This window comes from Chelmon rostratus, chromosome 9, assembly GCF_017976325.1.
Source record: "Chelmon rostratus isolate fCheRos1 chromosome 9, fCheRos1.pri, whole genome shotgun sequence".
Lineage (NCBI taxonomy): Eukaryota > Metazoa > Chordata > Actinopteri > Chaetodontiformes > Chaetodontidae > Chelmon > Chelmon rostratus.
This window is the reverse complement of record NC_055666.1, coordinates 15,829,371-15,845,219: the sequence shown is the minus strand read 5'-3', so window position 1 is coordinate 15,845,219 and position 15,849 is coordinate 15,829,371. Positions and strand designations below refer to the sequence as shown.

The 15,849-nt window shown below is 40.7% G+C and overlaps 1 protein-coding gene across 1 annotated transcript in view; it reads left to right on the top strand.

The window, feature by feature from the left end:
* Positions 1-15,849, top strand: part of pcdh11 (protocadherin 11) — a 117,087-nt gene that overhangs the window by 41,395 nt on the left and 59,843 nt on the right. The window contains exon 3 of the mRNA XM_041944401.1: positions 4,544-4,603. Within this exon, the coding sequence (XP_041800335.1) occupies positions 4,544-4,603 (60 nt within the window). The remainder of the gene's footprint in view (positions 1-4,543; positions 4,604-15,849) is intronic.

Here is a 15,849-nt window from a genome sequence, read left to right as displayed (position 1 = left end):
GAGGTGCACCAGACTCCAGTCTACCTGAGGAGAATAAAAAGTGCTGGATGTTTTACATGAAATATATTCAAACATGAAATAGTGAACATAAACACATCCAAAATGTCCTCTACGGTTTACTCTTGATTTGAGTGTTTAAAAAAATGAATGAAATCCAACTATTATACAGAATATTGTAGCATTACCACACTGACTGATTTACTAGTTTGTAGTCCAGAGTGAGTTGATTCTAAACACAGCAGCTTTGTTGGTTGTAATTACATTGTTTTTCTGCGGGGTTGTTGGCACCTTGGTCAAAGGCAAGCTCCTGTGTGCCTCTAGGACTCCCCCTCATGTAAATTAGGCGCTCTTTCCTTGCCAAAGCAATCATGACATTGCACTGGTGCAATGCTAGGTCTGCAAATAAGCCATGTCAGAAGCACACACACAAGACACCGGATGTAACCCTCTTCAATTCCCTCTCGGAGCAAACTGCAGAGCCGTAACAGTTGGCATCTCTAGAATTTGGTTTGAAGTTGTAGAGTATTTTACTTTTGTTGTCAAATTGCTTTGCAAATGAGGCCCACCCTGGCACAATTTCAAAGAGCTTGTGCTATATGTGCAGCTTCCTCCAGGCACTAGTTTCTGAACCTTCATCATTCTGTATGCATATGCACAGTACTGCACTAAGCTCACATGGAGGACTAGATAAACATGCCAAGCTGGGAGGAAGATGGAAGGCAGCATGCTTATGTCTTGTCAGGCCTGTCTGTATGTTGTTTCTGTGTTCCTCAGCTTGACTGACATGGTCTATCTAATAACATGGCAGGCAGACAGTATGAAAGCCTTGTAGGTTTTTACCCATTAAAATGATATTCAATCATTTTTTGATGGGCTTTTTTCGCCCGAAACCACGCCTCATAATGATTCAAGATTCGAGTGCCATTCACATTGAAATGTTGTGTTGCTTGAAGCCAGATCAAAATAATTGTTTTGATATGTCCTGTTTTTGTCTTGGCAATGACATTAATAGGGGGTGATCGCACAATGAGGATAAAGAACATTTTTTGAGGTTTGTGGACTAAATTTGAGCCACCGCTCCCCTGGCTCACAGTTACAGGGTTTAGTCTGGGCATCGTGGAAAATACATTGCTTTGCGATACAAGTGTTGCACATATTGCGTGTCCCTTTGATTGCATGTCCAAGCCAGCCACTAAATAATAATAATCCTGGGATTGAAACACTGCAAAGTAGCCCGAGGCTCAGAAATTGCTAATGAACAGCAGCAGGGTGCAGTTGGGGGTGCGTTGCGGGGTTGAGGGATCTGAAACCTTACTTCCTATTTTCAAAGGCAAATAATCTATGGTCACTTTCTTTTTATGCAAAAAATCTGTTCCATCGCCTCTACGGGGGGGAAAACATTAAATGAATGAGCAATTCAGTGTATACTAAGAAAAACTACAATTTGGGGCTAAAATAAATACACATCTTGTGCTTCTTATATACCATAAAAGAATTATCCAAACTGCGACACAAGCCAGCTTTATCTTGCACAGCACTTGTGTTTTACACTTGTTACACTCTCTTCTTTCACTGCCTGTCAAGAGGTCTTCTCACACTGCAGAGAACCATCAAGCAAAGGGAAATCCATGGAGAGCGATAGAGACAGAAGGCAAGAAAAAGAGAATATATTTGGTGCTATGTGCTGCAGATCAAAAACATGGCAGTCACATGATCAAAGGCATTTGATAATCCTTGAACTACATTGCTCCTTTAATCCTAGTGAGAGAACTATATTTTATTGGGGGGGGGGGGAAACAATGTCGGGGTGGCAAACAGAGCTAGAAAAGCAGTAACTAGCTGCTGGAAATGCATTATACTAAATGTAGCATGGCACTTTTGAGGGAGCCAGTGAAGACGACAGTATAAAGCCTCCTTGTGTGTGTGGAGAATGGAGGCTGAGCTGATGGGGCTGGAAACACAAATGTGCCACAAGTCCCTGTCCACTCAGCTCTGAATAGTGCTCTTGTTTTTTTCATGGTCTTGTTGGGGAAGTTGGCTTGTTGAATGTGACCAGACTACTATATACTACATCTGATACATAGAAACAGAGAGCAAGTTACGCAAGGTTTGGGCTAGTATTTCTTTTAAGGAAGGTAGCTTGAGTGGCTTCTGTTATGCAAGGCATAAATCAGACTTTGTAAAGGTTCTCAAGTAGGGTAAGACTAATGCTGATGGAAAACTAAGTTAAGGTATAGCAGAAAGGATCTTTGCTAAATCAGCATGTCTCCAAGAATTTAGACAAAGAAACATCATGTTTCATGTATCTTTCCGTTTCCTCAGAAAACATTTTTTATATATATATCATAGCATTGTGCACTCTGGGCCTCGTCAAATTACAATAACCACCCGGAGCACTCTGAAAAGACAAAAACATCAATATGTGGTGTAATCCAAGGCCCTCTGCTGCAAGCCTCGTCAATAGTGTTTCCCTATCAGATGCAAAATGTTCCAGACCAAAGGTGAGCTGGAAAATGAATGAGTTTTTTTTTTCCTATCACGTTTTTCTATTTATGATTTCTCACTCGATTACATGGTCATCATCACATTTTTGTTTCCTGTTAAAAAAAAGGGGGGTCTGAGTTATTGCTCACGATGCTGCATGGTTTCCGCACTGATGAAAAATTAATGACTAATTATTACCTTTTGCATGTGTGTGCTACAGTGGAGTGTGACAAAGGAACATGACGTGAATGAAAAGTGCTGTTTTGTTCTGCCCTAAGAATAAAATGAGACTGTAATGAAAAAATAAATAAATAAATCAGCAAAAAAATAAAAATGAAACAACAGTGATTATAGCCTGGGGAGCTCTTGCTATGTGTTTGTGTGTGTGTCCAAGAAAGGGAAAGGGATTTAGATTATCTATGGATGGTATCAAGCTAGAACAGGCCCCTTTTTTTTATATGAACTAAAGCGCTGAATGCAGGCAGAGTTTTTAGCAACACATTGCATTTGTTTTTGTAAATTTTGCTTCTTCCGCATCATTTATGCTGATGGAAGATGGAGTGCACACCCTGTTGTTTACTTTCAATTTTTAAAAGATGTTAGATAAATATCTAAAACATATTTTATGCTCAATGGATTTAGCATATTTAGCTTCTGATTTTGTACAGTGATTACAAAGAAGATTTTGACCTTTTGATGTTTTTTGTTTTTTTTAGCACCTCAAATGATTTCAGTTTGGAGTTACATTGTTGTTACTCTTGATAAACCTGGCAGTACAGGACAGAATCATCTGCATACTATGAAAGCTGTCTTCAGTTTTTCTTTCAACGTCACTTAAATCAGCAAAATAAAATATATAAGTCAGAATTTTGGAGGTGATGCTTGAAATCTAGGTCATTCTGTTTTCCCCACTGGATATCCCACTATCTACATCCCTGCAACATGCACAGAAGGAAACTCAATTTCCTTTTTAACCCCATAGAGCATAACTCGTGTTTATTTGTCACATCAATTAAGATATGGGTGTATAGCTTACTCAATCTGTTGGGAAAATTTTGTCTAGTAATTCCATCGTCCTAGTAGGACCCATTTATTCATTTATATTTCATGATGCGGTATTTATGCAGTGAAAGCCAGGCTGTTTTTTTCTCCCTCAGTTGCCTTGGCCAGTGAGGTGTTCTCCTTCTATGTAGCAATGAAATATAGATGTTAAGAGTCTGGAGAGTTGAGTGTCTCATCTGTCCTGGTGATACCATAAGGCAGCCATTAATAGTGTCAGGGAGCATCAGACATACTACAGGCACATAATTGGATATGAGGGCATAACTGAAAGCACCTGCTTGGAAATTATCAGGGTCTTCCCAGGAGGCAGGCCTTTGGTAGATTCCCAAAGAAGTTTGCAGAGCCTATCCACTTCCCTGCTGAGTTTGCTTCAACCATTGCTCTTTTTATTTCTCACCGAGGTCAGCTCAAGATGGCTTCTTGTGTTATTTTTTTGTGATGGCATTGTGAGTATGCAAATACTTTGGATCTTTGCATAATCACAAGCAGCGGGACCATCTGTTGTTGGCTTGTTGACTTACCTTGCGTCTGCTTTTTAATGGTGTTTTCTTGTATCCGAGTGATGTATTGGTGTATTAACAATGTGATAATCATTTAACCTCAAAAACTGCATTCCGGCGTGTATGCAAAAGTCTGAACATATGTTCAGTGAAATCTTCTGACAAAGAAGGATTTATAATCTTTGTGGAGGGATAGAAGGAAGGGAAAACTGGAAAACAACACAAAACACATCACTATATCCATTCACATGATGTGCGATAAGATGATATTGTCAAGATAAAGATTTAAAATATGATTGTCAACAAAAACTGTGGTCTTGGATTAGTGGGCGGCAAAGACCTGCTTGTTGATTGAGAGTCGCTGAACCTCTCTAAAATATATTGCAAAAATGCTAATGGAAAGAACCAGGAAATAAGCTGCAGCTTCTGTCGCGGAAGATTTGCTGGGAGATGCCCTCCACTGAAAACATGTCCCTGATAATGTGTTTTTCTTGTAGAACCTGAGCCAGACACCAGAGAAGTCTTTTAACTCACCGCCGCCCATTTGTCCTCATAAGGTAAGATCCAGCTTGCTTTCAGGCAAGGGAAATACAACATTATGTGAAATGAATGCAGTTATTTTAACAATTTAATGTTCTAATTAAGTTTTATTTGTGTTTATTTATATTTCACATTTGTAAATTAGCTTGTTGTCATGTCAAATATAGAGGACTGAAAGTGCCAAAAACATAAATAAAGAAATAAATAACAAAGCAAAAAGTTGACCCCATGACACTTTGAATGATGATGATTATTATAGATTATAGATTATGAACAATTGCATGATGAAGCACAAATGCAAAAACAAATATAAAAAGAAAGTACAGAAATAATGAGTTGAGTACATTAAGGGAAAATTAAATAGGACAGCAAATCTATATGAGAATTAATACAACACTGAATAATTACTGAAGCAAATTTAAGCAGAAATATTAATTGGTGTCACATTTTAGAAATTAATTAATTCCTTCATTTATTTTAATGTTATTTTGCTGCATTTAATGGCATAGTAATTTGGTCATTTATTTATTTATCTGTTTATTTTTGGCAGTTGTGGTCCTCCGTATTGGCCCTCACCTCTCACATATCTCGTGTTCCATTTAACTTTCTCAAGACTCTTTGCCAAAAAGATATAATTTCAGTAAGTCAAAAAAGAAAAAGTTTTAATTCCTAGAAACAACAGTTTCTTTAAAGCATGCCTTTTCTGTTCCTGCCATTTCTTTCTCTCTCTCTGCATCATGTTACGATTCAACATTTATGTGACAAGACGCGAGAAGGGCAGATTTATTCAATGCTAATTAGTCCTGCACATGCGGAGTCAAAGTCATCACTTCACTGTCATAGTCTCAAGTCATCTCCTCACACTGACTGAAGTACAGTAACTTTCCCCTTCAGTTCCTGCTCCTGGTGCATGCTTCTTGCAAATGTGATAATGTGCTATGTAGTGAAATTCACACAATTTCAGTTCACTTAGCACCAAACGTGTCAAAAATGCCTGTGTCCTTTTCTGGATGAATGGTCGATATGGTGGAGAGTGACTTATTGCAGAAGTGGACCTTAGTAAAAGGAGCCCGATGGAGGGAAGCTGTCTGACAGCCTGTCATCAACTGTTCAAAGCTTAACATGGCTCTACATCACTAATGCACAGCTAGCTGTCTAAAATGACTTTGGTGGCATTGAAAGCTGCAGATGGTGGTAGGACAGTAAATAATACAATACAATATGATACTCCTCATCCAAAGTCTGCCTTGTGTAAAATCACAAGGAAAATCACTTTTGTTTGGATGTCTGTCAATACAAAACAACACGTATGTCCTTCACATAGAACCCGAACTGTTCATAGTTACTTTGCTGTTGATGAGAAATTACAGCCTGGCTATGTCTGGCATAGGATGCGATGTTACAGCAGGTTAAACACAGGAACGCCTCTCTTCCCATGCGTAGCTCTACAGAGTATGTCTGTCTATGTCCCTTTACATTTTTGTCTCATCCCCTCCCTCTCTGACTTGCTCTCGGTCCATGTCTACACAGCTGATCAGGGCTGATGTAATGGGGAAACACCGTGGGTTTGTGGACGGTGTTATTCGCGTTTTAGCTGTTAGCGGCGGAACATAATCTCCCTCTAGTCAGCTCACATTAGTCTCCATGATCCGCACCAACCCAATATGTGCAGCGAATGCAATGGGCCAGCTGGGCTAATTTAGTATGTCAGTCAGCTCAGGAGGCTGGTAAAATGAGTAAATGGCTGGATGTGATTTATACGAAAAGAATATTCAGATTATAATGGCTCTCAGAATAGAATATCCTCTGTCTTTTTACACTTCTCTTCATCTGCATTGTGTGCATCCCCCAGATAGATAGTGAAATGAACAGAGGGCTTTTAAACTGACTGCTCTGTGATTATATTAAGAGTGTGAGAGTGAGAGAGCGAGGAAAGAGAGGGGAGGGAGGAGATCGGGTGCCTGAGCACTAAGTATATATAATTGCTTCTTGACACATTGGCCAAATTCTGCAGTGCCAGGATCTGAGCGAAGATGATTAACGGCTGTCCGAGTGGGTGGGCACTGCAGATCTTTCAGGGCCTTTGGTTTCCATAGCGATTCCAGTGTAAAGGCCATATATTGCATATTGAAAATCCCAGAGGTCCACACATTGTTAAACTACAATTATAACTCGCATCGAGAGCATTGTCTGTCCACCGCAAACTCTCTTATTCACCTGCCAAGCGGCTTGCTGCGTTTTCTCTCTCTTTTCCTCTATTTTCTCCTCCATTTTTCTTAAGCGGTCTCCTCTAGCTAGCGAGAAGATAAAGAGTGAAAATCTCGCATTCTGTGAATAATTGATGAGTGGGCTCACCTCAGAGCATCATTACAGTACGGCAGTCAGGGTAAGAGGTGAGGGTAAGATCATATTTCTGACACTAGGCTTCAGGCAGTGGAAAATTGTGTCAGTTTTTCACAAGGTTTTCTTCTGAATCTACAGCATGAATAACAGTTTCTCATTACGGCACAACAGGATAGGAATGAAATGTGAACATACATGTTTTTGCACATAGACATTTGCAGCACAGGTGGCAAACAGAAATTTATGAAATAACACTGTTAGCGCATGTTTATTCCTGTGTTCGACAAGCTGTTATATGGTAAATAGTTCAGGGTTCTTTGCTACTGGGGAGCAGCGTTCTGGCCGTTACGACTGTGTTTGTGTCTGGTGTAAGAATGTGCGTGCACGCATGCATAAGTACTATGTGAACAGTGCAATCTAGTTAGGTGACAGATGGAGAGGGCAAGGATGGGGGTGGGGATCAAGCACCTCTGACAGTATGGGGCCTGCACTGCACCCTGTTCCTGCCAGCTCTGAAATTGCTAAGGTAAACCAAAGCCGTGCAACTCCAGGATGCCATTTCACAGTTTTATTTTCCACACAGAATGAGAACCTCTCCTGTGAAATGTCACCTGACAGTGGAAAAGTTGAGTGACGAACATGCTGGACAGACGGCCTGCTTCATGAAGCACACTATCCTGTGAAGTTCGACCAGGATGAAAATGTAAACGCGCTGATTGCCACAGATAAAATGCTTAAGAAATCCTGTGTGCAGCAGCATTTTTTAAGCCAAGGAAAGGCCACTGAATAAGCACATCTTAATGATGATTCATTCTGTATAATAAAAGAAAATCCCTCTGGCATCCAAACAAGAGGCTACTCATTCAGCAATTAAGCTTAGTTAAAGGCATCAAGCAGACTATGGGTGGTTAGTGAGGCATCTTCCTGAACATGCACGTCCACATGCACATCCTTTCACATGCAAGCACTCAACCCCTCTCACATACACACTCACACAATTCATTTGAGGTAAATGTGATCTCAGAAGACAAGCAGCAACAACCCACGGCTCCATCAGGGTGCCTGGGGTTGCATTGGTGGCCATCGTCAAACAAGTAATTCTTTGTGACTGAAAAAAAGACAATCCAAAAGGTCATTTCTGACCTCTGGGACCAGTACTGTGCAGCATCTGTCACTAGCAAGCACCACATGTCTGTGTCAAATGGCAAAAGGTATGCGGTGCAGCCAGCCTGCCGTGTAATAAAGGCAGTAGGCCTGTACGTACGTAGCATCAAAACCACAGTTGCATTAACAGGGCTCTCAGGTCTCCTGGATTATCTGCAGAACATCCAACATGTCGCACTGCATACATCACTGTCCGGATACCGTGAAGGGCTGGTCACAGCGTGGCTAACATGCAAGCTTTAATATTTTAGCACTTGTTAATGCCACACCTAGAATACTGTATAAATAAATATCACTGCATTCACATTTGTAGTGGAAATTTGACAGAAAAATCCTCAGCTTGTATTTGATGTCATCAAAGAGCATGTTTAACTGCTTCAAAAGTGCTTTTCAGTGCCATCTTCAAACCCCCAGATTCATGCCTAACATAAAGATGGGAAAAATATTACATTTCATAGATATAATTTGGATTCATCATATCATTCATTCATTCATGTATGTGTGCCCTCGCATGCAGTGCTCTTCCTATAATGGTTTATGAGGTTGAGGTAATCCTCAGGGGAATTACTGACAATGTCTAGCCTCCGTGTTTGATGTTATCTCTCTTGTCACACGATTTCCACAACAAGGGTTAAAAGCATCAAAAATTCAGGTGGAATTGATGAAGGAATATATAATCCGTGCCTCCCTCCCCACTTGCCATGCTCATGTCTCTGCATCAGACCACACCTCCATGTGGAACAAATCAATAATGTTCCATTTCTAACCAAATTCCTCTTTTTGAATGGTGAAATCCAATCTTCACGGACACACTAGCAAATTGGATATCCTGACAGTTGCATTAGAAAAAGAAACAGAAACACAGAGATGACATGGGTGGTTCTGTAAAAAAAAAAATGTATGCCATGCATAGTGTGTGTAGAAATTGTACATCTCAAAAAATTTCATTATGAATTCTTTCAAAGTGCAAATGAGGCAGAGTTCTGTGGTATATTTCCCAGATCTCCGGCACTGTACTCTCTCTCCTGTTGGCTGTCCTTTCCTCTCACTTGCCACAGCATATCTCCCCCCTACATCCAGCTAAACCAATCAGGGATTTGAGGGCCTCACTTCCAATCAATTACCACCCAAATCAGTGCAGAGGCCTTTGATATAGAATCATTTGTCAAATCAGTGCAGATGGCTGGGGGCAGGTACCCCTGTGCCATAGGCCATATCCACATGGAAATCTCTGCTCAGGGTGGGCCCCCCTGACGCTCCCCAACCTATTAATGGCAAGTCATTGTGTGCTCCAGGACTTCAGTCCAGCTGCCTGGTCCCCTAGATTGCTAATGTATAAGCATCTTAGCCTGACCGGTGGATAATACTAAGTCCCAGGGTCTACCATAATGATTTGGGCTATTTCTAAGAACAGCGAAATGTGACTTTCGCACATCCAACTAGAGGTGCTCAGTTTGCATGAAAGCTAGAGGAAGAGTATGTGAATTTGCATTTTTAAAACGCATTATTATCACGTTTGACACTGCAGGTGTTCCCATGTGCACCTTAACCATGTTTGCTCTTGTTAACATTGAACAGAAAACATCTGGATAAAAATACACATCTGAACTCAAGACACGCACTGGTTAGATAAAATGAGTACAGCAAAGTAAGTAAAAGTAAAAGTATATACCCACAAAATAAGAACAAGACTGCCTGTCACGACAAAAATTCTGACACGGAGAACGAGAGAGGTAAAGGTTTAGTAATGTGGATTGTGGATTGAGTGTGTGGATTAAATTATTCTAACTATAATTCATGAAATGCCAAGGCAGTGAATAATTAGACCACCATATCAAGCAAAGTGAGATATTAATGGTACATGTACTGTGCAGGAATTGACACCCTTGATTTGTAAACAAGCTCGAGGCATGCTGTGATGCTCACATGTGTTGGAATCTATACCAATAATGACTAGATCTGCCATCAATGACTCTCTTCACTGCTGCTCACTTCTTTTTCACAATATTAACAGCCAATTCTGCACTCACATACTGCATCTTGAATGGGATAAGTTTCCAAACATGGAGCACTCCTCCATAGATTGTGCCATTAATGTGTGATTGGTTCATTCATTAAACAGACTTTGGAGAAAAGCAATTTGCCACTGTTGATGTGTCATAAATGGGAGGAATATGAGACGTAAGCTCCATATTGTTGGAGTTTATACCATAAAAACTCGAAGCAATTTCATCTGAGTGAAGAAAAAAATGATGTAGTGTGCATTATAGTGGTGCACAGTTAATTGAGTAAAGTCTTTCCATCTCTCTTCATGACTAAATACACACATTTGTACATACATGCAGTATAGGCCCTGTATATGAAATGCAATTCAGAATGGGTTGCTGAGATACATATTTTTTGATGCATCTAACATGCAGTTGGTCCCATTTGTCACATGGACTGATGCTGTGTCAGCTACAGTAGCCACATATCAGTGAATAAACTTGTGTTACTTTTTTCGGTTTGTGTGGCAAGGCCTGGTCTACATTATTATTAGTATTATTATTTGCTTAGCGTTGCTGCTCTGGCTCAAATATACAGTACTGCTGTAGCATCCTTCTGTTTTGTGTATATGTGTGGGAAATGCCATTTCCCACACATAAACAGGGATTTGTAAAAGAAGAATGAGTGCACTGTGTGCCCCTCATGCAGACTCCAGACCAGGCATAGGCATGGTTTTAGCTGAGATAGCTGCAAATTATATGATAAGGCTGGGATGTGAGAAGTAGGTGTTGCACCCCCTACTGGTGTGGGCCTGTAACAACAAGGCAAAAAAGTTGTTGTTTTTTTTTATAGCAGCGTAAGCAGTCTATAAAACATGGTTGTTTGTTTATACAGTTTGTGTATGAGATACATAGAAAGTACATGTGACAGGGTTAGGGTTAAGTTACCCTTAATGGTGGGCTGGGCATCACTACTGCACTTCACCTTTTCTCAAAAAAGGTCTGATTTCTTTAAAAATGGCCCCAAAGCTGAACAGCAAGAATCCTTACCCTGCCAGAACACAGTCGACTCCCTGCCGACAGACCCCTGTCACTCCAGCAGCCTGAGGAGGAGAGATCAGAGCAACAGCAGCTAGCTAACATCAGTACTAACGTCAAAGCTGCCTCCCCTCCAGATGGTCCTACGGCGGCTAACGGGCAAGTCCCAGCTAACCCTGTTGGCGGACAGCCTTTCCAGCTAAAGGAGTTTACATTCCCAGCCAGGCGCCATGGAAGCAAAAATTTTACCCAGTCCTTAAAGTCAGGTTGGCTTTCATGACGGACGTGGCTTCACTGCATCGGGGAAAATGACAAAGCTGTATGCTTCTTCTTCTTCTGCTCTGCTATACAGAACAACCTTGTCAGTAAAGACAGGATGAGGTGATGGGAACTTGTGAAAGGAGGGTTTACCAGTTGATGCAAGGCAGGGGCAAGGTTTCTGGAGTACGTCTCATTTTCACATAGAAGCTGCTAACAAACAGGCGGCACTCAAAAGAACACCGATCAATGTGCTGCTCTCACATGTAGCTGCTAAAGAACTAGTAACAGCGCAGGCTGTTTTGAGCTGGTATTTGGTCTGTGAAGTTCTTAGCCTGTGGCAGGTTACAGATGGGAGGACAGGCGCACCATGAAGGGGTGTTTTGGCAGCCGATGCTGTAGCGAAGGTGCACTCTACCTGCTGTTCGTGAGTGGCTGCTCAAAAGAGACCGGAAGCAGTTTGCTTATGCGTACCAACTCGAACTAATGTCCCAGGCTTCAAGTTTTCCATATGACAGGTTAACAGTCAAAGAAACAGCTGATGTTGCATCAAAGGAGCAGTTTTCTTTACATTTGCAGAGCCAAATTTGGGGGTTTCAGGATGCGCCGGACTCTGCATCTGAAACAATGTTTTCCTGTGTGAAAGATGTATTTTTGCATTTGAACCTACGTCTGGGGTACAACAACACATCCAGGCGGTTTTATGGGGTGCAAGCAAGACTACAAGCATTTTGTTCAAGCTCATTGTTTGTCCATGCTGCAACCTCAACCTTGCAGTACAAGAGGCTGCAACAGTGGTATCACTAATTGCAGACACAGTCCAATTTGATCAGAGTCTAGCCGATGTCATCTCAGCAAAGCACACTCGCTCTTTTTTTGGGGAAGCTGACATCGAGTGCAACATACTTGGACTGCCTCCAACGAGGTGGTGCGTCAGAATCAACATGATTTCCAGCCATACTCACGGCCCACTTCTCCAGACACTACACACAGCAAGATTGTAGTGTTCACTGTGAAATGAGGACGAAGATCTCTGGGCTTCTAAAGCGAGCGAAGAAAGCAAGAATGTTGTTTGGCCCTCTGTGCTGCAAAGCTCTTTTTGGGCCATGTGAGGCTGTGGCTAAAGTCCGACAAGATGAAAAAGCAATCGCTGCGTGAAGACCTTGAAAGGATGCGTACAGGCTCTCTCTGCCTAAAAATGTAGACTTCTGTGGTCTTCATGACCAATGGAGGATGCCGGGGAACCTAATGAGGGAAGAGGACCTTTGCACTGCTTACAAACTCAGAGTATATATTTCCAATCTGCACTTCCAAACATTTAACATTTAGTTTATTCACACAACCCCTATGTACAGGACCACCTTCAATGTTCTACCGTTTGCTCAAGGTAGGCAAATGTGTTTTTATGATGTTCCCTCGCACCATGCAGGCTCACGTTGGTCTCGGTAACAACATTTATATTATGCACAGGCTCGCTGTGAATTTCAGGTGCTTTTTGCGTTCCTTGTTTTAAACTTGGTGTAGTGCCGCCGCTGCATGATCAGTTATGCTGCTCGCTCTTCGTCTCTCAATTTCCTGTCTCACTGGTTGCAGGGTGTATGAATTGATTACATAATTAAGTAAGTTACATTACTTCTTGTTTCCGTCACAGATCTGGTAGTGCAACATCGAATGACAGCGAGAGGACATTTCTGTCCTGTAGAGTTGCATTTTGGAGTGCAGTCTTCAATCAATTCTGAGTTATTATTAATGTTTTTGTTTGCTCTTGCTCTCTCTCTCTCTCTCTCTCTATCTGTGTGTGTGTGTGTGTGTGTGTGTGAGAAATGAAGTTCATGTGCTTTGCCCTAATCCTAACCGTATAGCGTGGCTGTGGCTCAGTCAACAATAACTCATCTTCTGATTAGGAATAAACCTGCAGTCCTGCTGTCCATAGCTGAATGTGGCACTGTGCAGCTTTGACAGACATCATGTTGGTGTTCAGCTTTCTGTTGCAGAGTAAAACACTCTGAAACTACGGTAAAACGTTGTAAGCCATTCCAATTAATGCAAAAACCACGAATGCTGCACAGCATTTAATATGACATCATTATATAGATTCTCTCAGCACCCCGAGGTGGATATGAAATATGTAGCTTTAACCTTAAACATTATTTCTTTATGTTGTCTGCAAGTTTCACTGCGTTACCATTTCTACAGTCTTCAATGCATTCTATAAAATGTCCCTCAAAGGTGCATTTCTAAACATAATTTTAAGTTAAGTTTCAGTGACGAATTTCATCATTTTTTTTATTTATATTTGAGCTATCATCCCCCTGTGTATGAGCGTTTAATTTCATCCTTTGTTATTGTGAAGCACTTTACAAAACCTGTTTCAAAATGAGCTCTACAAATTAATCATTGATCATCCTCTGACATTTAATAATGTGACTGAGATATTACAATGATGACGGTTTACAGGTACATCTGATGAATTAGTGATACGGGCACTATAAATAGCCACAGCTGTGTGTAAGGGCTGTGCTGAGAACTTTGCCAATGTGACACAATCAGTGGAAATTCACGTCTTCTTCCCATTGACAGGTCTAATGAGGGATGGAGTGGGCACAAGTATTGACATGCAGGTGATTACAGGTGTTTCTACATCCATTTATGGCTAAATGTGGGAGTGGGGTTGAGGCTTGTGTAAGTGTGTCCCGTGTTCCACAGTGATGAGATTTCTAAAACAGAACCATGTGCAGGCATGGCTTTGTAAACCAGACAAGAATACCGCATATGCATATTTCTGTCTTTGTACATACAGAGTTTTAGTCATTAATCTTCACAGAGTTTTATGCATCTTGACCCTGGTGTGTTTTTGTGCATGCAGTTTCTTGTATTCAAGAAGTCCTATAAATAGAAACTAAACTTGGCTAAATTATAATGATTTTTAAAAACAATGTATGATGTAACTTCATGTTATTCGCAGCTTTGAACATAGAAAAAGAATCAGATTGTCTGCAGTATTAAACACTGTCTTGATCCACTGATTGAAGATGAACGGTGATGTCCATCAAGAGAATGATGGCAGGCTAAGAGATACAAAAGCTTTGGCATTTTCATAATGGGTTGTAAGATAACAGCCAGAGGGAAGAATGCCAAAAACAGCAGCGCACAGATTGGGGTTAAAAATGTAGCTGTAGCGGAAAACACTGACCTTTTCACGATTATTAAGACCAAAACACGTGCTTCATAAAAGCAGCAGGTGTTCAGCACATGTTCAAACTAATCTTAACAGTGTTCTTCACAATCTGGACTGATTATACTGAATCATTGTTGAAAGCTGAAAAAACATGAAAACTACAGAAAAAAAAAATCACAAGTTTTAGCTGCTGAGCTACTGACCTCACAAACATGTGTCAGCTTAGTTTTGTAATGAACTGAAGGCAACAGACTGAACTTACTGTTGAACTGAAGACAGTCAAAAGCAGAGCTGAAACGTGAACAGTAATGGGATTGCTTCTCGCGAACACATTAGGAAAGCAGAAACTACACTGCGTAGTCAGTGACGACAGGTGTTTGAAATGAGCTGAACAAAACTACTCATTATTAATCACAACCTCTAAATGCTGGTTACCGGTGGCATTTTAGGCACAGAGCGTCTAAATAAGTGAATATTTTGCCCAGCCTACTATTAAACAAGTGCAGAAAGAACTTTAAACTGAATGAATCAATGTCTTATTCATAATGAAAAATTGCGGATGAGATTAATATCATGTCACAAAAATCATCCGGCATCTTGTTGCCAACACTATCCTATATACATGCCCAGGATAGCAGATGGCCTCTTTGAATGGTGTCGTATTTAGGAGAATTGCAGGTTGGCAAATACTGGAAATAGTATGACAGATACTGCGGCTGTCCTTTAAAGTAAAAAATGAGACTGTTGCGTTGGCAAAGATAAACTGCAGCATCAATCTGCGAGCTAAAGAAAAGACAATTAAATGTTAACAGAGAAAAGCAGGTTGTTTAATTTACGTCCAAATGACTTCTAATTAAAAAACAAATTGAGATTGAGGATATGTGCGACAATAGTCAGGAAGGCTTGGAGGCTTGACTGTTATTCAAGAAAGCATGATTGGGGACATTCATGCTTTGACATGTATAAACCTTTTCATATGTTACCTAATCAGTAATAATGGAAAAAAACTAAGGCAGCTCAGCCCAACACTAGGCGGAGGGTGGGATTATTTCAGTCTAGACATACAAAGGTTATTGTATGGTTATGTGTGTGTGTGTGTGTGTGTGTGTATATATATATATATATATACACACACACACACACACACACACACACACAAGAACGACCGGTCAAGCATTTGAAATACTTGGACAGCCATGAAATTCCCCTGGCTGAAACATAAACAATGCAACTACATTATTTTTTCTCTGACATTAATTTTCTTGGCCAGGTTGTTGTCATGTAATTGTTTTCCATT